A 24,485-nucleotide genomic window follows, 5' to 3' on the forward strand; every position below is an offset into this window, starting at 1 on the left:
TCCATTGTTTAAAATGTGTCTCAAGCCACATATACAGTAGATTGATTTATTCAAATACATTGATAGCATGTATCTCCATTTTTATTTGTGCAATTTTAGTTTTTGTTTAATATCTGTCGAAAATTACCACGGTCATTCTGAGATGTATGGCACAACAGACAGCACACAATGATTAACAGCATTCTTCTCTAGGTATACTGCTGTCCCTTTTCATTCTCAAGTTCAGCTGTCCCAGCGAGTTGCACCCAGTTCTCTACCACCTTGTTCAAACATTTTGATCCTGGACTCCTTCAACATCTGCCCCAGGTTCCAGTTGTGCGCTAACCACAGCACCAATTGCAACCCTCTGTGAAGTGAAATATGGTCAAACTAACTCAATGACCTACATGGCACGAGGAGGCCTTCAGCAATGGATTGACAAGAATAACGCTTATAACTCACCATATTTGAATATATATTTCCTTATTACATACTGGTATTTTATACTTGTGAAGATACTCTTTCAGCACAATGGTATAGTACTCTTAGTTATTTCTGTAAAGTCACGTAGGTAAAAAATGAAATTAAAATTAATAAAAAATAAAATAATAAAATCACGACGTTTCGGAGGCAACACAAGTCTACGTCATCAGGTGGGACCGTCACAGCCAGATTTGCTGCGTCAAGTGAGGCAGGGATTCAAGATGCAAGCTCTTAAATACAAGTTAAGGGGGAGGAGAGGGGGGGCTTATCAGAATGTGGTAGCCAATGAATGGAACGTATCGGGAGGGGGGGGGGACTAAAAGAGAGCACGAGGTGCTCATAGGCGTCGACGTGGACGTGTTTGTGCGCAAGTCCCTGTTGGTGCACATGATAACGTATTGGAAGGGAGGGGGGCGGGGCTAAAAGAGAGCACGGGGTGCACGTGTACGTGGACATGCCTGTGCACAAGCACCTGTTGGTGCACATGATAGAAGATAACGAAAATGCCCATGTTTTTACCAGTGTTGGCTGGCAATAAAGAGAGTACTGTTAAACGCTGGGGATGTTAACACTCGGTAAAGTAAAATAGTGCCTGTCAGATAAGATGGTCCAAAATGTGTAGTTAAATATTTTTGCATGGTTAATAACATCTTTCCAATGATTACTAAGTTTGTACCCATCATCACGGTTGAAATTAATTCTATATTTGAAGCTTTCGTGACTGCAAGGATTCATATTCTTAGGTTTTTTCGGTGAAGTCACGTAGGTAAAAAATTTAAATTAATAAAAGTAAAATAAAACAAAATCACGACGTTTCAGAAGCAACACAAGCCTCCGTCTTCAGGTGGAACCGTCACAGCCACGACAGCTGTATCAAGTAAATGAGAGATCACAAGAAATACCACCCCGTATATATGATGGTTGAGGGGGGAAGGGCCAGGAACCGCACACTTTTTATTAATATGGTAAGGTGAGGCTTAAGACTAAGATTAGACTGCATAACAAAGGACTGAGCCTTTGTTATGGAGAGGTGCGGTTTGTAACTAACACCTAGCATACATAACAAAAGTGTGAAAAAAGAAAGCAAGTAAAAACTAAAACTGGTAAAACAACAAACTGGCTGTCTATCAATAACCTGTAATAGTTGTCTGTCAAATAAGATGGTCCAAATAAGTGTAGTTACATCTTTTTTGCATGGTTAATCACATCTTTCCAATGATTACTCAGTTTGTAACCCTCATCACGGTTGAAATTATGTCTGTGTTTGTATATTTGTATGGCTTCGTGTACAAACCTTTGATGGTAGCCAGGAGGTTTGAAAGAGCACCTTGGTCTCGGAAAAGACAATTTCATGAGAGCCCACCGCGCTGTAGCAATGATCGGCAATGGCGGAAGACTGACTTGTGCTCGCGGACACGATCAGAAACATGACGTTTCGTTTCTCCAATGTAGCAATCACCACAACTGCAACTCAGTTTGTAGACTCCAGGATACTGTAAGTCAGGAATGACATCCTTCACAGGCTGTTGCCGATCATTGCTACAACTCTGTACCCTGGAGTCTATAAACTGAGTTGCAGCTGTGGTGACTGTTACATTGCGGAAACGAAACGTCATGTCTCTGATCGTGTCCGCGAGCACAAGTCAGATTTGAAACACGGCAAAATTGAGTCTTCCGCCGTTGCCGATCATTGCTACAACGCGGTGGGCTCTCATGATATTGTTTTTTCCGAGACCAAGGTGCTCTGTAAACCCTCTGGCTACCATCAAAGGTTTGTACACGAAGCCATTCAGATATACAGAGACATAATTTCAACCGTGATGATGGGTAAAAACTTAGTAATCATTGGAAAGATGTTATTAACCATGCAAAAAATATTTAACTACACATTTTTGGACCATTTTATCTGACAGGCACTATTTTACTTTACCGAGTGTTAACATCCCCAGCGTTTAACAGTACTCTCTTTATTGTCAGCCAACACTGGTATAAACATGGCCATTTTCGTTCTTTTCTATCATGTGCACCAACAGGTGCTTGTGCACAGGCATGTCCACGTACACGTGCACCCCGTGCTCTCTTTAAGCCCCCCCCTTTCCAATACGTTATCATGTGCACCAACAGGGACTTGCGCACAAACACGTCCACGTCGACGCCTACGAGCACCTCGTGCTCTCTTTTAGCCCCCCCCCCTCCCGATACGTTCCATTCATTGGCTACCACACTCTGATAAGCTCACCCCCCCCCTCTCCTCCCCCTTAACTTCTATTTAAGAGCTTGCATCTTGAATCCCTGCCTCACTTGATGCAGCAAATCTGGCTGTGACAGTCCCACCTGATGACGGAGACTTGTGTTGCCTCCGAAACGTCGTGATTTTATTATTTTATTTTTATTAATTTTACTTTCATTTTTTACCTACGTGACTTTACCGAAAGAACTAAGAGTATGCATCCTTGCAGTCACGAAAGCTTCAAATCTAGAAACAATGGTATAGTCTCCAATAGGGCTAATTTAAGATAGACCCATGAGTTTGGAATTGAACCCAGGGATTTTTGCTGTGAGGCACGAGTATTACCACTGCACCACTGTTCTGCCCTTGATGAGATGAAATAATGCAAAAACGAGGTGTCTGGGCTGCACACTTGCTGCTGAACTGTAAGTCATCCATTCTTGGAGGCCACTCACCTTGTTTGAGGAACGTTATTGCCTCTTCTCTCCGATTGAGGCCAATTTTCTCCCACTCCTGTACTGAGTCCAAGTAAATTAGTGTCAGTGTAGTTGGAGCCATTTTAATCATGTTCTGCTCACCACATCCTGTTGGAATCTGAATCAGATTTGATATAGACTTTGCATCGAGGCAGTTGACCATAGTCTCTGCCAATTCATCTCCTGAAAAATAGAAAAAAAATAACCCACAGTTATTCAAGTTACTTCAGCCAGTGTACATCAACATAAATTTTACAATTCAGGCAAAGTTGCTCGGTAGGCCAGTCCAGAACAACCTGGCTACAGTCATTAGGTAAACACCCAGTCAATTGCTGATAGAAATCATCTTAAGATCTCTCTCCTGGCTGCCAGTGCACCAAATATATGTAGCATGTGCATTTGAGACCGGAATTTCTAGGGCTGGGGCTACAGAATTGGCTCTACTGGAAACATCATTAGCTTCTCCGGAAGGGCCCCGAGTACTAACGAGTGTCACGACCTGAACACTCATGCCTGGCTATCTCAAACCGCTTCTCACACATTACGTTTTAGGTCGTGCCACCTGCTCTATAAATTTACTGAGACTGGAAGTACTGACAGCAAAATAATCCATCACAAATTGCGCTTTCAGCGTTGCAGCGCTAGTCAGCTGGAACTTACTCTGTTGTGGCTTCCACCACTTACCGAGCAATCAACATCTGTTCTGATATATTCTTCCACACTAAATTGCGTCCAGTGTGTTAACAAAACCACTATGACCGGTCCCTTCGTTTCTCAGGTAAGAAGGTAAACAGGCAGTGTTTATAGCTCTGAACATGTCTAAACATGTGGCAATCTGGTAATCAGTCTTTTACGGGGTTTTTTCTATTTGGTTACCGGTAATGCACAAATATAATTGGAACAGCTCTAATAACAAGACACTTGAAGGGATCTTGGATGAAGTTATCAATGTCACTTTCCACAGGCCTTCTCTAACACGGGCTGATGCACTGCTCTACAAGAGGAACATTATTTATCTCAATGCTGCTGGTAGCACCATTGGAATTAACATTCGGAGAAACAACATTTCAGACAACATCTTCAGTTTATAGCAAATTAATACTTGTAATAACTTCCTGGTTACACCAGCCCACAGGGGATTATTCTGTCCGTCCATCGTGCATTCAAAAATGGGAGGGGTGGGGGTGGGTGGAGAGGGGATGGTGGGGAGGGGCTGGGTGGGGAGGGAGGGGCTGGGTGGGGAGGGGAGGGTGGGGAGGGGCTGGGTGGGGAGGGTGGGGCTGGGTGGGCAGGGGAGGGTGGGGTGGGGCTGGGTGGGGGGTGGGAGGGGTGGGGCTGGGTGGGGAGGGGCTGGTCACCCCGTGGCGCCCTTATAAAACTCAACGTTTAACCAACTCACAGCGGATTGTGCCCGCCCTGTACAATCGGGCATATTTGCGGAATACACCACGCCGCCGTTGACCCTGGCCATTGACTGAGCAACCCAACGTTACTACCAGCTCCCTCCGCAGGAATGTGTTTTTTGTACTGCCTCCAATGAATGCTCTCGGGGCTGCCCATGAGGGCAGTGACATGGTTCAGTGGCACTGGCGAAACCAGAGGGGGAATGGTACGTGCCCTCCATAATGATCCGATTTAAATCCCTAATTTCGATCGGATCATTGGGGTTTATTAGTAATAAATCGGTATTTTGCGACCCCTACTGCCACTATGTAGCATATTATTACGTGCCAAGGACTCTATGAGATGATAGGACAAGAGTCCATAATTGGCATTAAGTAACGGCAAAGCATTTATAAGTGACTCATAGAATTGTGTGCAGTTGCATATGCAGTACACGACTTCGCTGAAGGCATACCTTCAGCGAGCGCGATGCCGATCACACACGGTTCGAAATCGACCCTCGATCGATGGCTGCGCCATTGCCGCACATGCGTCGAATAAAAAGCAAAGGACAAGTCGTTACTTACTAACAACGCCTATCATTTTAAATTGCTGGAAGGGTTGACCCCTACCTGAAAACCCTGGCTCCGCCATTGTTCAGTGACAGTGCGTTCGTCGCTTGTTGTAGAAATTTGTGGTTCGAAAATGGCAGACCGACCTGGTTAAAATTACAGGTGTATTACCTGTATCCTTTGTCCACTTCCAAGTAAACGTTAAGATTATCTGACATTCAAAAAAAGTAGGCCATTATGTGCCAGTATCATTGTGAAAATTTGCCAAATTATAAAAATGACGTTGAAAATTACTCTTTTTAGATTACACAGCAGCATCGCCACCTACTGTGAAAGTATTGCAAGGTGTGCTTGTGAAAAATTGCACCTTTATAATAGCCATGCGCCATAAAAATGGCACAGATACCAAATGTTCTAAATTATGTTGATTTATTTTAGCAAACCACACCTAGAAACAACATTTCATGAGCTGCAGCAGAGAGAATTTTGGCGTTATGGAAAGTGTGCATGGGAGAATGTTCTATGTGGGTAGTATCCTTCACTGCAACACTCATGATTTTTGGATTTGTATCGTGTCCCTTTCTACTCACCTTTAACACTAATGAATGTTAAAACATCCGAGTTGGGCACGACGTCCGGACTGATTTCATTTTTTATAAAGAATGTCTCTCGCTCTTCTGCAAATTACAGATCACAGTGTGAAAAGCAATCCTCACAAACACCGGACAGGTTGAGGTTGCAGATATTTTCACTCATGCAATAATCTCTCTCGAAAATGACTGAATCGAAATATGAACCTCTAACCTTTTGATATACCTTATCTGTACCTATGGCGTGGTCTTCCAAAATACCTTCCTTTTTATAGTTGACCAATATGCCCTGGTAGCCATGTTTATTAAGGAGGAATACAGCCTCTTGGTTCAACCAATTAATTGCCCAGCTCATCCGCTTCAGAAACCGAACTTGTAAACTCTCTAACCAAACAGATTTTGACTTAAACTGGACAAACTACAGAGTCCTGAGGAACCACTGCACCTTGCCAGCCCAAATAGTGTAATTTTTAGGATACCCTCTTAAATTCAAAAGATGATCCCAAACTTTTCTGGAAATTCATAAAGAACCTAAATGCAAACCAATAACCCATATATTTCACCTTTCTATTCTAGAGGCATCCATCCCTCCTCAATGGAAAACTGCTCTTGTGTGCTGCTCATCATAAAAGTGGCACTACAGACGGCCCTAACAATTACCACTATCTAAATCCTCTCCCTCTTGCATTAAGTTATTTGAGAAAATCTTAAGTAAATTACATCCCAGAATATGCCCTCTTCCATCCGAAGCAATCTGGGTTTTGAGAAAAATAGTACAACACGTGCAGTACTCAATACTCTTGACTTTAGCCCCAACAATTTTTTATATTGTCATTATTGCCTCATCCTATTCCGTGACTAGTTTTACAGTCTTTGACACTGGATCTCGGTGTAATTTTACAAAGGCTAAAATGCCTACATTTTTCGGATTGTGCAATCAAATGGATGTACAACTACTTCTCTGCCCTCCTATGGGCCACCCATCCGCAGGACAAAGGGTGAGGGGCGGGTGTGATGCCCGTATGGCAGGGAGAGGGATGGTCTCAGACGGACTGGACCTTGGCGATGGACACTAGCTATTGGGGCGTGGAATGTAACATCACTAGAGGGGAAAGAGCCAGAGCTGGTGGAGGAGGTGGAAAGATACCGACTCGATATAATTAGTCTCATCTCCAGACACAGCATTGGCACTGGAACCAAACTTTTTGATTGGGGGTGGTCTCTCTCCTATTTTGGAGTAACCCCTGGTGAGAGGTCCCGGGCTGGTGTGGGGATACTTACATGCCCCTGGCTGGGTGCTGTTCAGCTAAAGTTTGTCACAGTGGATGAGAAAGTCACCTCAATGAGACTTCGGGTCTCAGAAGTATTTGGCCTTCTTGGAAACGGTGGGTTCAGTGCTCGACAGAGTGCCGCCAACCGACTCCATAGACTTACTGGGCAACTTCAATGCTTATGTGGGAAACGATGGGGATACACGGAGAGGCGTGATTGGGAAGAATGCCCCCACCCCCCGTGATCTCAACACAAACGGTGAGATGTTATTGGAATTCTGTGCTAGTCACGGAATGTCAAGAATAAACACCATGATCGAACACAAGGATGCTAATAATAATAGTAACGGCCGCAACTCAGAGGCATGGAGCCAAGCTCAGAGTCGCTCGAAAGCATGGTTATAGAGGTGAGTTTTTATAGGTAGGAACAACAGGTTCCACACTGCCTACCAGGGATTATTTGTCTGGTCTGTCGTGCATATTTGTCTGTCGTGCACGAATGCGCTGTCCAACTAAGTTCCTACTTGCCCACTCCGAAGGAGGTGAGTTTTTAAGTGTCTCTTGAAGGAGGCGATTGAGGTGATGCTGCGAATGTGCAAAGGGATAGCATTCCAGACTGTTAGGGCTGCCACCGAGAAGCGGCGCATAGACATGACCATCCTGGATCTTGGTATCAAGAGGAGGCCGTGAGTCGCACTTCGCAGGCATCTGCCGTGTGCTGAGCTGCAAGTCGTCAATAATGAAGAAAGGTACGGCGGGCAGGCAGATGTAAAGGCATAATGGCAGAGGCAGGTGATCTTGTATATGACCCTGCTGGTGATGGGTAGCCAGTTGAGGGCACGGAGACAGGCAAGTGAGTCGAGACGGGGATGAGTGTGGCCAATGACGACGCGTGCTAGGTTGTTTTGTAGTCTTTTAAGTTTTTGTAGGTTGCCAGTGGAGGTCCGAACTAGGACGGAGTTGCAATAGTCAAGGCGAAACCCAACTATGCAACATGCCAATGTGTTGGCAATTTCAGTGGAGATGAGAGGACGTAGGTGTCTGAGAGCCTTCAGGTGAAAGTTACATGAACTGATGATTTGATTGGTTTGACGGTCGAAGGATAAAGTTGAATCTAGGATGAGACTGAGGTATCTGAAGTGATCGGTGAACCTGATGCTGTAACCAAAGATGTGTATGTGTGTTGGGAGTGCTGATGAGTTGAGACGTTGCTTCGTACCTAACATGATGGCCAATTACTTTTTCGGTTTAAGGTGTTAGGCTGTGTGCAGTGAACCACTGTTGCAAGGCGGTGGTAAATTCCGAGACCCTCTCGAATCCAGATGCATTGCTAGAATCGATGGCGGTGAATAGAATAGTGTCATCCGCGAATGAGTGGTGCTTAACACCGAAGCTTGTGATGAGCCGGCCGATCGGGGAGGTGTAGGCTGTGAAGAGCAGGGGACCTAGGACAGAGCCCTGGGGAACCCTGCATAATGCTTTTGATTCAGGCGAAAGTGGACGTGCCCACCCTGACTGAAGATTGCCGGTCAGAAAGGTACAAAACTATCCACTTGAGTGCTGAGCCACATATACCGAAGTTGGATTTCAAGGGGGGAAGTAAGGAGCGAGTGGTTGATGGTGTCGAAGGCTGACGAAATGTCCAGACTTACAAGTGCAACAATGGAGCCAGAATCAATAATCGTTCAAATGTCATCGAGCACTCTAGTGAGTGCTGTTTCTGTGGAGTAGTTTTGATGGTAAGCTGACTGGAAGCAGCAGTAGTTTGCGGAGGAGATGATGTGTGGTTTTAGCTGGGCGACGGCGAGTCGTTCAAGGAGTTTAGAGAGGTTCGAGAGATTAGTGATGGGATGATAACTAGATGGGTCATCTAGGTCGAGACTTGGTTTCTTTAACAAGGGATAAACCAAGCTAGATTTGAAGTTAGACAGAAAACACCCCATAGAGAATGAGGCATTTGCGATGTTCCTGATCATGATGGTGAGTTCCGGAGCACATTGCTTGAACAAGGAACCTTGGAGCACGTCGAGTGGAGATTACTTTAATTGAAGTGATTGAATTAAAGATCAAACGTCGTTTGTAGACACCGGCTTGAGCATAGTTAAAAAGGTGTCTGGGTGAATGCTTATGATGTGTGGGTAGATGTGCAGGAGTTTGCGATAGTGATCAGCTTCTTGGTGAAGTAAGTATTAAAAGAGGTGGCAAGTTTCAGTGAGGCCAGGGGGTCGCTAAGGTGAGGGACCATGGTGCTACCAGGATGTAGAAGATCTTTGAGGGTTTTCCATAGAAGGCGCAGTTTTCCGGTTGCTGTTTTGATGTGTTCTTCAATGTAGGAGGAATGTGAGGCAAGGATAAGTTTGTTAGTTTTCCTGCAGGCAAGTCGATCAGCAGGGAGACCACTGCGGGATGCTATACTTTCAAGGCGCCTCCTGGTTCGCTTAGCAATGATGGCGTCTCGTGAAAGCCAGTGAGTGTCATGGAAAGACTGCCTAGCGGTTCGTGATTTTAATGGAGCCAGTATGTCCAGCGCCACCCTCATGTCAGCTTCTATTCGGAGAGCGCAGACGGCTGGATCCGATGATGGGGTTAACATTGAAGGCGAATTTGCGAGGAGGTGGTGTAAAGCAGAAAACTCGATATCCTTGAAATTACGGCAGTTTGCGGGTGAATTTTATGGTGATTGGCTTGGGAATTTGGAGGGAAAAAAGTATGAGGCGGTGGTCGAAGTAACCAGTTTGGAAAACTCCCAGTGCAATGATGCGTCGATGCTGGTCAGGTTCCAGAACCAGGTAGAGCATGCTCTCAACATTGTTTGAGGAAGCTCTGGTGGGGCCTGAGTTTGTGATGACCAGGTTATGGCAGGCCATGGTTGACTCAAGGTGACTATTGATGGAGGCTGGGGTATTGCCGGGGCAATTAAAGTCACCGGTTAGCACGAGCCTGTGAGATGGGTTAGGAATGAGGTAAAGGAATTCCGAAAGCTCGTTTAAGAAGGTATTGATGCTGCCATCAAAAGGGCGATAGATGAAAATTATGGAAAAGCACTCGTTGTTAGTAGTGAGGGATACGGACTGGACCGTGAAGGTGGCGGGAGCCATCGGTAGATAGAGCTCTTTAATTTTCAAGTGTGCATTGTAAACGACCACTAAGCCACCACCCCGCTGGTTAGTTGCACGAAGTTTATGAAGAACCTTGTATCCCGGGGGCACAACTTTCTGAGAGAAGGCTGGCGGGGAGTCTTGTCTGCACCAGGTCTCAGTAATGAGCAAAAGGTCAATGTGGTGGTTCGATAAGGTATCGTGAATCAGGGCTGATTTGTTGGTAATGAAGCGTGAGTTGAGTAGGCGGATGTGTGAAGGTGGATGTGAAGATCCGTAGAGGCGAGGCGTGGAGGGATTAGAGGAGATGGCTGGTTGAAGGTTGACCTGTGAACGGCGGCCCCTACCCCCTCTGCAGCCACGGTGCCGATGCAGTCTCTGACGTTGACCTCAAAGAAGCCCGAGGCCAGACAGCGTCCTCAGGAGCGTGGGTTCCAGGTGCAGGTGATGAAGAGATGGTGCATGTCGAAGCCCTATTATATCAGCCCATGCTGTACCGATGGTGGTGATGAGGGGGCCAGGATTCGGGTGGACTCCAATCAGCGGCTCTGCTGCCCAGAGCAGCAACTCGAGGTAGCGTTGTCCAAGCTCCGCGCTATCAACAAGTAATTCCCCGTACATTACGGATGCGTACACGCCCGTGTAAACACTCGTTGAGCACGTACACAGGCATACAGAACTACACAGGTGGGGCATACAATGGAGCAGCCATGGTGTTGAACAGTGGATGAAGCACGTCGAGCTCCCACTTGCATAAGTGTACTTGGTACCAGAGCACCTTGGGCCGGAAGTCAATGATTGACTTTATAGTTGTATCATCAGACCTAAGGCCGTATGTTCTGGACACTTGGGTGAAGAGAGGGGCAGAGCTGTCAACTGCTCACAATATGGTTGTAAGTTGTATCCGACAAGTGGGGCACCAACCAGATAGATGTGGAAGGCCGAAACGAATAGTGCTGGTTTTCTCGGAACGTCTGGCTGAACACCCTAAATGCAGAAATATTTCCACTTCCAAAAAACCGGGAAAACTTATCCTGTACTCCAGGGTGTTCAGCACTTGCACTCCAGGGGAGGTCGTGGACGATGTTCGTGAACTTGATGGTAGATGCAGCTGCGAAAAGCTGTGACCTGAAGGCAACCCTAGGAACCGCTAGTGGACACCAGTGGTGAGGGAAGCTGTCAAGTTTAAAGAGGCGTTCTGAGCTATGCTCAGAAATAGTTCTCCCGACTCGATTGAGAGGTACAGGCTTGCCAAGAGGGCGGCAGCTGCAGTAGTCGCTGAAGCAAAAGCTCAGGTGTGGGAAGAGTTTGGAGAAGCCATGGACAGGGACTATCAGGCAGCCTCAAAGATGTTCAAAGATGATCAAAAATGTTTAAGGATGTCGACGAGACATGGCCCAGGCTGTTTTCAGTAAGGGTGGCGTAACATTGACCTCAACTATGGAGATAGTTGACATGTGCTAGGGACACTTTGAGGAGCTCCTCAACCTGGTGGACATGCCCTCGTTTCAGGAGGCAGCCCTAGTCGGATGCATCACGGTTGCTGAAGTCGCTGCGATGATCGAGGTCCTTTGAGGTTAACATGCCTCTTCAATGTTGCATGGAAGGTGGGTACAGTACCTCTGGACTGCAAAGTTTGGTCGTGGTTCACATTTTTTTTTAAAGTGGACCAGAGGGTGTGCTCCAACTACAGAGGAATCACACTCCTCAGCATCCCAGGTAAAGCCTATGCCAGAGTGCTGGAAAGGAGGTTTCGCCCGGTGGTCGAGCCTCAGATTCAGGAGGAACAATGTGGATTCTGTCATGGTCGTGGAACAATGGACCAGCTCTTTTCTCTCTCACAGATATTTGAGGGGTCATGGGAATATGCTTCTCCAGTCTACCTCTGTTTTGTAGACTTGGAGAAGGCATATGACCATGTTCCGTGCAATGTCGTGGGAGGTGATGCAGGAGTACGATGTACTGATGCCGCTTTTGAATGAGAGCTGTGTCCGTATTATTGGTGTTAAATAAAAGTCGTTCACTGTGGGTGTTGGACTCCGCCAAGGGTGCGACTTGTCTCCACTCCTTTTTGTGATTTTCATGGACAGGATATCAAGGCGCAGCAGAGATATGCAGAAAGGTGGCATCACTGCTTTTTGCAGATTACGTTGACCTCTTTGCCTCATCAGTCTGATCTCCAGCGTGCACTTGGACGGTTTGATGCTGAGTGTGAAGCGGCTGGGTTGAAGATCAGCACCTCGAAATCTGAGTTCATGGTTCACTCCCGGGAGATGGTAGATTGTTCTCTCCAGGGGATCAGGAACGGCTGCCCTCAGTGGAGGAGTTTAAGTACCTCGGGATCGACAGATTGGTTGGCAGATCGGTGTGGCGTCCGCAGTGTTGCGGGCACTTTCCTGTTCCGTGAGAGATAAGCAGGAGCTGAGTTCTTGAACAATGCTCTCGATTTACAGGTCGATCTACATTCCAACCCTCACCTATGATCATGAGATTTGTGTAATGACCGAGAGAATGAGAGGGTTGCCGGGCTCACTCTCCATGATCAGGTGAGGAGCTCGGTAATCCCGAAGAACCTCAAAGTTGAGCCCCTGCTCCTCCGGATCGAGAGGAGCCAGTTGAGGTGGTTCGGGCTCCTTGTAAGGATGCCTCATCATAGACTCCCCCTGAAACTCTACTGGGCATGTCCCACTGGATGAAGACCCCGAGGCTGGCCCAAGACACACAGGTGGGACTATGTGGCTCAGCTGGCCTGGGAACGCCTGGGGATTCTCCAGGAAGAGCTAGAGTCTGTTACCAGGGAAAGGAAGATCTGTTTTCTGTCCCCCGCATATCTGGATAGATCATCACTGAGCTGTCTTCAACCTACACTTCCTCTTAAACAAAGCCACCGATTTCTTAAGTACCACTTCGTTCCTCTAACTCTGTCCCATATCCCTGAGAAGTGCCTCCTTATAAAAAAAAATGCATCTGCTAAAATTTCGGTAGATTTTCGGAATACCCTTGCCGGTCATCAACAGCTTTGTCCCCTCCCTTCTCTTACCCTCTTCATTTCCCTGTTAGACCAAAACAAAGACCATACTTTGAAACTGTGCCTAACTTTTTTTCAGGCACCTCTGGTTCCCACATGTTTTCACTGTTTTTATTGCATGTTTCGTCTAAGGCTATTAAATACCTCGCTTGTTACTTGTGTAATATTCTTTAAAGACCCTGTTTTCGTTCTCTGCAATATTTATGTTTTTTGTCTTTGTTTTGTCACTGCCGTGCTCATGCACCACGGATCTCCTTTGTAAAAACCCCAACTGTGAAACGACTGCAGACTGTGCCTGTGAAACACAGCACTTCATAATGGCCCTGCGCTATAAGAATGAGGCGTATATCAAATGTACGAAATTACTGTTATGAATCATTCCTGCAGAGAACTGCACTTGTCTTTAAAATGTTTAGGCATTAATAGAAAAAAAAATCCTGTAAAACATTTTGGGATACTCTTCATGTATTTTAATTTACAATAATTTTAAACATCTACTTTGACAAACGTATATGGCATACAGTGTTATCTCATATTAAGTGTAAATGTCGTGATCTATACTTACCAACGTGAACAATCCTTGATTCAGACCGGATATCTCTTACACCTTCCGGCTAAACAGAATACAAATTAGAAAAAAATAACATTCATTTCTGGTGAAATGTAAGTGTAATTAATCTTATTATTTTTTTGTTTTGCTTGTTTACCCAGGAAACCCTGAGGAGTCTCAAACTCTCTTTTTTCAGGAAGGTCCTGCCAAATGTTCCTAAGCAAGGGTCGTTTTTATGCTGTGTGCACTCCTATTTGAGTAACCTGCAGATATTTTTTTCAGTTACAGTGTATGTTTTTTGCAGCTAGGGGAAGACACAGGAGAAGCCCAGGAAATCCATGCAAAACAGGGGAAGGACATGCAAACTTTGCACAGAGAGGTGCCATTCAGAAACTTAAGCGTAAACCCTTCCTTCTGAACCACAAGTGTTACCAATGCGCCACCCCTAGCCATCGAAATGCTCAGTCAATAGGTGGAAGAGGGCATGCATTACGCAGGTCGTGCCTGTGTAATTGCTCAGCTGCTGCTGTGTAAAGAGACTGCTGAAGCCAAATTTTCAACAGGAAGGCAGGAAGCTGTGGCTGCATGTTGCCTGTCCAACTAGTTCCCACAAACTACAGGACTGTAAATGTACTGCAAGCTACCACAAACTATTGCAAATTTACCGCAAACTACCACAACTGTGTTGAGGTGTAGAACCACGTGGACTCGGAGTTCCATGTAAGGGCTTACGCCGGTTTATTAACACTGTTAATAATCACTCTAACTCACACCTTCCCTTAGACCTCGGCTCTACGCTTGCCCCTAGCCTTGGCTATTCCCTTGGGCTCTCTCTCACTCGAGTCGGGACGGAGGTTCAGCCATCACCGCCAGACCGAGTGAGAGCAGCACCCCTCTTCTCCCTAGCCGGCTCTCACGAACTTTCTCGAGCCTTACCCTCGGTTACCTCGACAGCTCTCCCACTCGTCGAACCCGGAAGGGGGTTCAGCCAACTCCATCCGGTCACGAGCGGGAGAGACTTGGCCTCAGCCGCAACACAGCCCGGGCTCCCACAATCACGTGACGGGGTCCCCCTTAAGTACCCCTCTACAATCCCCGTCACATGACGTCATCCCACTACCCCATGATTTCACCAGGCTACTCCTCAACAAATATATCACAAACTACTGCAAAGTTGGCTACATAGTACGACAAAGGGCCCTCATGACCCACAGCCCACCCCCAAAGCCATCCCCCCTCGTTCAACCTTTCTTACCCCTCCCCACCTTTGCACTCCCCATGGTCCCCCATGCTTTACCTTTCCACCCGCGATCTGCTAATAAACTTGCTGTGGTGCACCCACGGAGGTTGGAAGGAAGGAGATTAGAGGCCGTGGTTCATAAAGTTGCACCATTGTTTCATCTGCCACGCCGGGAGATTGAACCAAACCGGCAACCTCGGAATTGCAAGTCTGCTGTCATATGTCTTCTGTCAGTATGTCACCGTCTAATAACTCTGTAACGAGTGTTATGCTGTTCAGCGGATTGCAAGAGTGTGATCCACACATAGTTAGAGAAATGTTCACTGATATATTTGAGGAAGTAATTTGTGTTGTGTGAATTACCGCCACACGCAGAATTTTTTGGACACCGTCACCAAAAGTGCGGCCATACACACGGGATCGAATAGATATATGATGCTCTCCGATCTTCAATGGCACAATGGGAAATGACACCACCATAGCACCCTTTCCCTTCACTGTGATACAACAAAAACACAGCAAACACAACGTGGGTGCCAATACGCACAGATACATAACACTGGGCAGAGGCCTGGCCCAGTGGTAGCATGGTCACTGCTTTCGGAAATCAGATTATGAATCAATAGATTTCTCGGTTACTCCATGTAACAAATTGACCAAATTTGTGTCCATAATACAGGTTATACGTGATCTAACCCAAAAAAACCTCTATTATGGATGATATTGGTCGCGAAAGCCTACGTGTTAAATCAATTTGTGTCGTGAAGACCCTCCACCACCAAACACAGCCAAACAAATTAAATTGCCAAGTGAACAACTGTTTAGTAATGTGCCAATTGTTATTGCTTAAGCTAAAACTGGTAAGTTGAAGAACAATTATCAGAACCACCTTTAGGAATTAAAACATCAATGTATTTATTTTAAAACTTGACCTTGTGTAACGCTAACGAACATGTGTAGAAGCCAATGTCACAAATAAATGCATGTCCACACACCTGTGGATTTCTGACTGGGCTTTGCTCCAGATTTTGATGTGCTGCAAATTGACTCAACAATATCCATTTCTGTCAAAATCTATTTGGCACAAGAAATAGAGAAATTATTTAACAGATCATACCATGAAGATACACAAATACGTTGATTAAAACATGGTACACACTTTGCGCAAATAAGCATATCAGTGTGAAAGCAAAGCACATGCATCCACAACGAACTGTGTACGTCTATCTTATATTAATAACAAATAAGACATTACAGCACAAAAACAAACACGACACAGGACGAGCCTCTCGGCAGGAACCTGCCAGTACAGGAAAATATAATTAATCCACTTGTTAACTTAGTAAAGCCTGTCTGAGTCTCAATACTCATTCCGTAAGGTCCTAAAAAGTTTTTGCAATGTGGATGGTTTCTATGTGACATCCTGATTGAGTATTTTATGATTTAAAAAAACGTAGAAAATGTAGGATATTGGGTGTGACTTCCGGTGATGTCATGGCCAAGCGAGGAGTACTTGAACAAACCTCTCTGACCTCTACTATAGTAAACAACCCTACAAGTCCAGCATACCACCTCATTTACTCATCAACCGTGATTTTTATCCTTTTTAAATATTTTATATTAAGTTCGCTTGCTTGTTTGCGTGCTTGCTTGCTTACGACCGTGCAAATCTTTCGGTCGTTTTTTAACCCACTTCCCGTGATCCAATCGAGCTGACATTTTCCACACAGACTCGTTGTGCGAGACAATTAATGTTCGTGAAAATGTTTTTCAAAAATTTTACACTTTTTAGGCAAAAAAAAATTATTTTACATTTATTCAAATACAACTCATTCATGGCTTTGGCTAAATGTCACAGTGTAGGAGCCCAGAGCGTAACCCCTCCACAAGCCGTGGCGGAGTAGCGCAGTTGGTAGCGCCCTTGCTTCCTATGCCAAAGGTTGCGGGATCGATCCCCGCGTCCTCCACAGGCGAATATATTTTTAAATCCTTTATATTAAGTTCACTTGCTTGCTTAGGACCGTGCAAATCTTTCGCTCGTTTTTTAACCCACTTCCCGTGATCCATTCGAGCTGACATGTTCCACACAGACTCGTTGTGTATGACAATTAATTTTCGTGAAAAAAAAAATCCAAAATTTTGCTCTGTTTAGGGAAAACAAATTAAATATTTAATTACCAATTGCTTAATACTGGCAGACAATCATCTGACCCATAGGTGGCAGCCATCTCAAGCCAGAGGACGAGAAGACTCTAGCCGCCACGCATATAAAGGATTTATAGTGAAAAACTTTGTTTTTACGGGTTTACTTGTTCGTTGTCTTAGAAGCCTCGAAGGGGTTTGTTTTTAATAAAATTATTCTGCCTTTTGGGGCATTATGTTAACACGGCTGCTTGAATTGTGGCCGAAACGTCGTGAGAATTTTATCTTATTATGTTTAAATAAAACATATTATGTTTTATTTTTATTATTTTATTACTTCCCTTCTACGTGACTTTACCGAAAAAACCAAGAAGATGAATCCCTGCAGTCACGAAAGCTTTAAATGTTTATTTTTATGATTTTATTATTTCCCTTCTACGTGACTTTACCGAAAGAACCAAGAATATAAAGCCTATTACCTTTAATTTGGCTGCAAAATTGGAGATCAGAACAAGATGTGGGCCCCGCACATATGTTGCAACACTTGTGCAACAAATCTTCGCCAGTGGTTGAACAGAAAAGGAAATATATGCCTTTTGCAGTGTCAATGATTTGGAGAGAGCCAACAGATCATATCAGCAATTGTTACTTTTGCATGGCGCCTCCAGTTGGGAAAGGTGTGTCAAAGAAGAAAAAGTGGACTGCATTATCCAAACATTCCATGAGCTATACACCCAGTACCTCACAGAGAAGGATTGCTGGTTCCTGATGCAAACGAATCAGTCTCACTTGAGTCAGACAATGGAAGAGAAAGAGGATTAAACTTCTGGTCCTGAACCATCAAGGTTACATGACCCAGAGTTTCTCCCATCCTCCTCCTCTGAACCACACCTCATAACACAAGGGGAACTGAAAGACCTTGTCAGGGATTTGTAACTACCCAGACTACAGGAGTGGAATCTCCTGGCAGGTGATTTTAGGCGTTCCATGTTCAGTGACCGTCAAAAGAATATTGTCCCATTCTTCTTCATAGAAGGTGATCTTGTAGCCCGCGACAACATCGATAGTGTGATGGCAGCCCTCAACATCGTTCATGATCTAGATGAGTGGAGACTGTTCATTGCTTCATCGAAGATGAGTCTTAAAGCTGTTTTGTTGCATAATGGCAATGTTTTGCCATCAATTCCAGTTGGTCATGCAGTCCATATAAATCAAACCTATGACAACATGAAACAACTTTGGAGGTGCATAAACTATGACCAACATCAGTGGCAGCTTTGTGTCGATTTGAAGATTGTTGCTCTCTTGCTTGATCTGCAGACTGGATACACAAAGTACTGCTGTTTTCTCTGCGAATGGGATAGTCGCGCGAGAGATTCCCACTACATCAAGATAGATTGACCACTCTGGCAGTCATTGGAGCCTAGGAGGAAAAGTGTTCAGCATCCACCACTTGTTTAATGAAGGAAGATTTTGTTACCACCCTTACACAACAAGCTGGGTCTGATGAAGAACTTTGTCAAAGCCATGAACAAAATACAAGCAGCTTTCAAGTATCTCCGTGGAAAATTTTCAATGTTAAGTGAAGCTAAGATAAAGGAAAATGTATTTGTTAGTCGTCAGATTCGTGAACTTCTTAGAGATGATGGATTTGACAGTGAACTGCGTGGCAAGGAAAAGACGGCATGGAAAGCCTTCCAGTTAGTGGCAACAAATTTTCTCGGAAAAAACAAGGCAGACAACTACAGGGATTTGCTAGAAAACCTCAAGGTATACAAAAGCCTTGGTTGCAACATGTAACTAAATATAAAATGTTTGCACTCTTATCGAGATTTTTCCCACTGAACTGCAGAGCAGTGAGCGACGAGCATGGCAAGCGATTTCACCAGGACATTGCAACAATTGAAAAATGCTATCAGCGCAAATGGAGCCCATCAATGCTTGTAGACTATTGCTGGACAATGACAAGAGATGCTCCATTGAATGATACAAGAGACAAGCCAAGAAGCACCGAGTAGACACTGAATAAGGACTGAACTATGTACTTATATATACATTATAGTTTTGCCTTTTGTTTCATAATACATTTTATTTATATAACCCTTTTGCTAATTTTTTAAGTATTACATGAACAGGACAGGTGACATGTTATCATGTAAAGCAACCATAAACACATGCAAAGACCTAGGTTTACAATTATGAGTAAAACTTTACTATCTACACAATATACATAGACGTAAAATATAAAAACATAATATCTTGGGAACAGTAGACAATCGTTTGTATTAATTGTCATATTATAATTCAGCACAATAATAAACAACACATTTAATCTTTGAAGCAGATGACATCTAAAAATTGTAGACCAGTGTAATTGGACGCCAAGGGATGGGAGTGTCAACTCATTACCTTCCGGAGAGAATTGAGGACAACTCTTACCAGGGAGCCATTATCTATGTTCTGAAACATCTACCGAAATCACTACGAATCCCGGAATCTTTGGACACACAGCCTGTTAAGCTGCAGTGGATTGTTAAAGGCTACCGAGTTGGAAAGAGAGCCAGAAGAAATTTGGAGACCAACAACTCGAGACATCACCCCCTGCTGATCCTGTTCACGACCCACCACGGCGCCACTGAGGAATTGAAGGGAGCGAGGATAGCAAGAGGGAACGGCACGTCACTTGAGGGTAATCGTGTCTTTATCATGCCCTACTTAACCTTATTCTGCCTCTGCACAGGGACTTGGTGGGGAGAGCTGGGATATGCTCCCAGCTGCTCTACCCAGCGAAGCTGTGACTCCACGTCAGAGGGAGAATACTTGACTTCCTGACTCGGGGCGAGGTGATGGGAAACAAGGAGGTGCAGGAGATTCTGCAGGGCCCGAAAGGGAATGGAGGGAAACCTGAGCTGGTGATCAGGAGGCAGAAGCCCACCAGCATGAGGCACAGAATAGGCTTGGTCTGCGTCTGCATTGACGGCACCCAGACGGCGTGTCTCCTTTAAACGTTTTTTCTTTTATATTTGCCTTTTCTCCTCTCTTGGATAAAGTTCCCGATTTTCGGCAAAGCCCAGATGGGATTTATTAGGAACAGATATTCGGCTGACAATATTAGGACTCTGATCAATCTGGTGGAGATCACCTCGATGGACAACATGATCACCTATGCCCTTATTCTGGATGGGAAAAAGACATTCCATAGGGTTGAATGAGCCTTTCTGTTCTGGGCAATGGACAAGTTCAGCGACTCTCCCCCGTTTATTGACATGTGTAGACTCTATGATTCTGTAGTTGTAAACGGTTTAGCATCTCCCAACTTTGGCCTGAGTAGGGGTACAAGGCAAGACTGCCCTCTTTATCCACTAATTTTAACTTTGACCATGGAGCCATTTGCAGACAGCATCAGGATGAGTCAGCAGATCTCGGGAGTATGGTACAGCACAGTAGAAAACAAACTTAACCTGGCATTCTGGCCTTAGCCTTAGTGAAGGAATACAGAGGTGTTTCAGGATACAATTTAATTGTTACTAAATTGGAGTTGCTGCGCGTATCACTGTGTCCCCAAGCCCCCAGAGGGATTGGTGCCCTTCAAGTGGTCGCCAGCTCACATAAAGTACCTCGGCGTTGATTCCTTCCTCCTGGGTGCTGCTTTTCCCCCCTTGCTCCAGGAGATTGGTTCTTCCCTGTCCACGTGGGCAGATTTCTACATCTCGCTTTATAATAGGATGCATCTAATTAAGATGCTGATTCTCCTTAAACTCCTTTTTTACTTGCGGATGGTTCCTCCCAGCATTCCAATGCCTTTTTCAAAGCACTACATTCCCAAATCTCATCTTTCATCTGGAATCGCAAACTTGTGCTGCAAAGGAAGGCAGCTTGGATCTCCTTGATTTTCTGAAATATAATAGGGCAATAGCTCTGCAAAGCATAAAACGCTGGCTCGACCCTACAAAAGCCAAGACTGGTAAATGGTCGGAAGAGGAATCTATAAGCCCATGCTCCTTTCTGGCTTTTCCCTAGCTTTGGCAAGAGACAGGCCTAAAGGGATTAAGCCGGTGTTGGCAGTCATCGTGATGCTGGGGATATGTCGAGATAGGTGCATCTCTTTTCATGTTCCTCTCCATAGAAGATCCCCACTGTGGGAAAACCCAACCCTGAAAGTGGGGGGTAAAGAGATTACGTGGGCTATTTTGGAAGAATTCAGAAGAGTTGGAGATCTCCTGTCCAGGGAGGGTAGTGTGTTATCTTTTAATCAGTTGCAGGGCAAGTACAATATTCCACGGTCGCACTTTTTTTTATAAATTTCCAGATTAGAGACGCCATCACAAAAGCCCCAGGCAAGAACCTAAATGATTCGTTGTACCCAATCAAAGATTGGTTGGATATACCAAAAACTAAATATAGGCTAGCAGAGCCTTATTGTCTAAACGATGGTTAGAGTGCACTTACCAGACCAATTACTAGGAAACTTTGTAGCATGCTAATGCCTTACGTTATTCCCCAACAACACAAGTGGACCCAAATCTGGCAACCTAAAATTGACCCAAGAGCATTACCGATGAGGCGTATCCAGTTTAAATGTATGAATGATGCTTACATGACCAACGAAAAAAGAGCAAAATTCGTGGTCCAATCGTATTTCCACACCTTGTGGCTATGCTCAGACACAATTAAACTTTACTGGGACATTATGAACGTGTTCAATAAGATCTGTGGCACCAATATCTCCTCTTCAGTCAAAACCACTCTGTGGGGCCTGAAACTTGGCGTTCTGTCGAAACATCAGCATGCCTTATTACAAATCATCAACGTTACGGCTAGGAAGGCAATTTTTTCCAATTTGAAATAATATTAACTCCCCTGATGGATACAATTGCATACCACTTAAGTGACACGCTTAAAACCAGAGAGTGGGAGTTTAAAGCAGATGGTTGCCATTTTTACGGAGCCTAAATGAGGCATATGCAAGGTTTGGTGGAGGGGATGGGTGTTCTCGTGGGACTGACCCCCCCCCCCCACTTTCTGGAAACTGGCAGGAGCATATTATAGCTCAGAGGAACGTAAGTTTACAAGCTCACAGGTCACGTGTAAATTATTTAACTTGTGGTGTTGTGCAGCACGCCTTTCCCTTTTCCCACCCAGCGTCTCCACCCCCACACCCACTCTCTTTCACCCCCTTCTTCCCTTTTATGTCTGTTATCTTCTCACCCCCAGAAAACTTTCACTTCTCTGGTAGAGGCTCCCCACTTAGGTGGGACCGTGAGCCTGATCTCCCCTCTTCACCAAACCCTGCTGCAACGATCTTGGGCTTTTGCTGGCGGGATTTATGTTCCCCCGTTCTTGCACTGTGATTTGTGCTTCGTACCGGGCTCGCATTAAGTGGAAATACATTTTTTTTAAAATATATATTGTGTATGTGTGGGTAGTGCTGACCGTTAAGGATTCTTCCATGTAGTTATATAGAATGACCCGTATTTCCGTTTGCTCGCCTCGTTTCACCGAGTAGGGCAAGTGAAGTTTGATGAAGAAATCTTTGGTAGAAACCAGTAATAATGGGTCCGCCAGACACACTCCTACAAAACACAGAAGCACCCACAGTACAGATAACCCCGAAACAAGCTGTCAGAAATATGTTTGAATGTTATACCATGCCCATTAAAATAAGTATTTGTGGTTTATTGAGCGCCCTTTATGTGGAGTGTTTTTAAGTGCTTTACATTTACCTCTGAGCCTTAAACCTCAAACTTTTACAAGGGAAGTTATCCCTGTGTGGCATTAGTCTGCTAGTAGAGGGAGATTATTTCCACGTGCAATCCCAATTGAGTAAGTTGCAGTGTAATTTGTTGTACTCAATAAATTTAAACCATGATGCCACCACACAATGGTCTACTCATTTTATAATGTGGTTACGGGATCTCAACGTCTTTAGTGAAGCAAACAGCATGTAATGCATGATTAAATCACCCCTGGCCTGCCAGATTGGGACCACAAACCACTACATGTGGTAAATGCGCTACCGCTGGGCCATGTCAATGAGCCACATGCGTCGCCATGCCCAATATCTTTCCACATCAGGACTGCACCCCCAACCATGCCATGGTTATGCCCATCCACCTGCTACAGTTCATCAGTCAAGACAGCAACCACTCATGGAGAGCAAATCCGGCACTAGGGAAAAAGTCTGTCAGACAATGAAACGCTAATGCCACGGGTCTGCTAAGGCTTAGCTCTAGCTCAAATGAGCTGGCTCAAAGCCATGCTTAACTTGATTTTGTTAAGCTGAGCCTAAGAAGTCACATGAGCAGCTGAACTGCTCATGTGGCTCAATTTGTCACAACATAATATGAATGAATACACAAAGGAATAAACGTACCTCGAGTTTTAGAGATGCTTACGGCCTGCATGTTCCACGTAGTTATGGTATCTGGTAATTGTAATCTAATCTGAGGATGTCTTCTAAAGAGAAAATACACAATTTCAGTGAATAAGTTATTTCCACAGTCTGTATAACGTCTTGATTACAGAGGTAATTTGGGTCATTTTATATTCGAAATTTGGATTCATTCAGCACTCATTAAGATGGTGTTCAAGTTATTTGATTCACATTTTAATTTTGAGTAAGGCAAAATAATGATCTGGCCAAATTGTGTCGTTAAGACCCTCCAATAACCACGTCACCTGAGACAGCCTCTTAAATATATATCATATCTTCACAGGAACCAATACAATTTAAACTGAACATTATCCACAACAAATGAATGCTTTCTCGTTTCATTCCAATTCAACTGGGTCAATATTTTCCATTATATGTGTAGTAAGACCAATTGAGTCGCAGACGTTATTCTTCAGTGATAACACATTTATTACATAACAAGTATATACAAAAGGGGTAACTGCCCCTTTGCCAGATACAGCCCAGGGTGGTGACCAACCAGCTAACTACACTACCATACAGCAGTTATGGCTACGACGGACCTGACCCCTACTCGGGTCCCAGGCCACGTGTTGGTGCTCTTCAGATGTAGAACGTGGAGCTTCCAGTTTGCAGAACCAAGCGACCCCGGTCCCTCCCAGGGATCCAACTTATATCCTCCCGGGTCAGGGCCGGCTCCACCCTCAGCCCCGCCCACCTTCGCGAGCGTTCCAGCTCTCTCTTAATCCCTATCGAGAGCTATCCACGGACACGTGATCACCCCCTAGCCCCCCCCCCCACCACTTGAGGGCCTCTCTATGGCCACTTGGGATCACGTGCCTACGGGGTCAACCAGAGTGCCATGTCTCGGTGCAACGCTGTCCCTGAGATGACACTCTCCCGCTTCCTCCTGTTGGAGCCCACACTGCACGCCATGCGTGGTGCCCTCGCTATCCCAGTGCTCACCAAGCCCTGCTAGGGCTGGTACTACACCCACCTACGGGGTGTACGTGATGACAGTGCATCACACA

The 24,485-nt window shown here is 45.0% G+C and overlaps 1 protein-coding gene across 1 annotated transcript in view; it reads right to left on the minus strand.

The window, feature by feature from the left end:
* Window positions 1–24,485, minus strand: part of LOC144934673 (complement C3) — a 238,628-nt gene that overhangs the window by 81,050 nt on the left and 133,093 nt on the right. The window contains exons 19-25 of the mRNA XM_078860724.1: window positions 23,416–23,498; window positions 22,476–22,615; window positions 15,896–15,974; window positions 15,264–15,397; window positions 13,676–13,724; window positions 5,714–5,800; window positions 3,148–3,351 (exon numbers count right to left, since the gene is read on the minus strand). Coding sequence (XP_078716850.1) covers window positions 3,148–3,351; window positions 5,714–5,800; window positions 13,676–13,724; window positions 15,264–15,397; window positions 15,896–15,974; window positions 22,476–22,615; window positions 23,416–23,498 — 776 coding nt within the window. The remainder of the gene's footprint in view (window positions 1–3,147; window positions 3,352–5,713; window positions 5,801–13,675; window positions 13,725–15,263; window positions 15,398–15,895; window positions 15,975–22,475; window positions 22,616–23,415; window positions 23,499–24,485) is intronic.

This window comes from Lampetra fluviatilis, chromosome 11 (genome assembly GCF_964198595.1).
Source record: "Lampetra fluviatilis chromosome 11, kcLamFluv1.1, whole genome shotgun sequence".
Classification (NCBI taxonomy): domain Eukaryota; kingdom Metazoa; phylum Chordata; class Hyperoartia; order Petromyzontiformes; family Petromyzontidae; genus Lampetra; species Lampetra fluviatilis.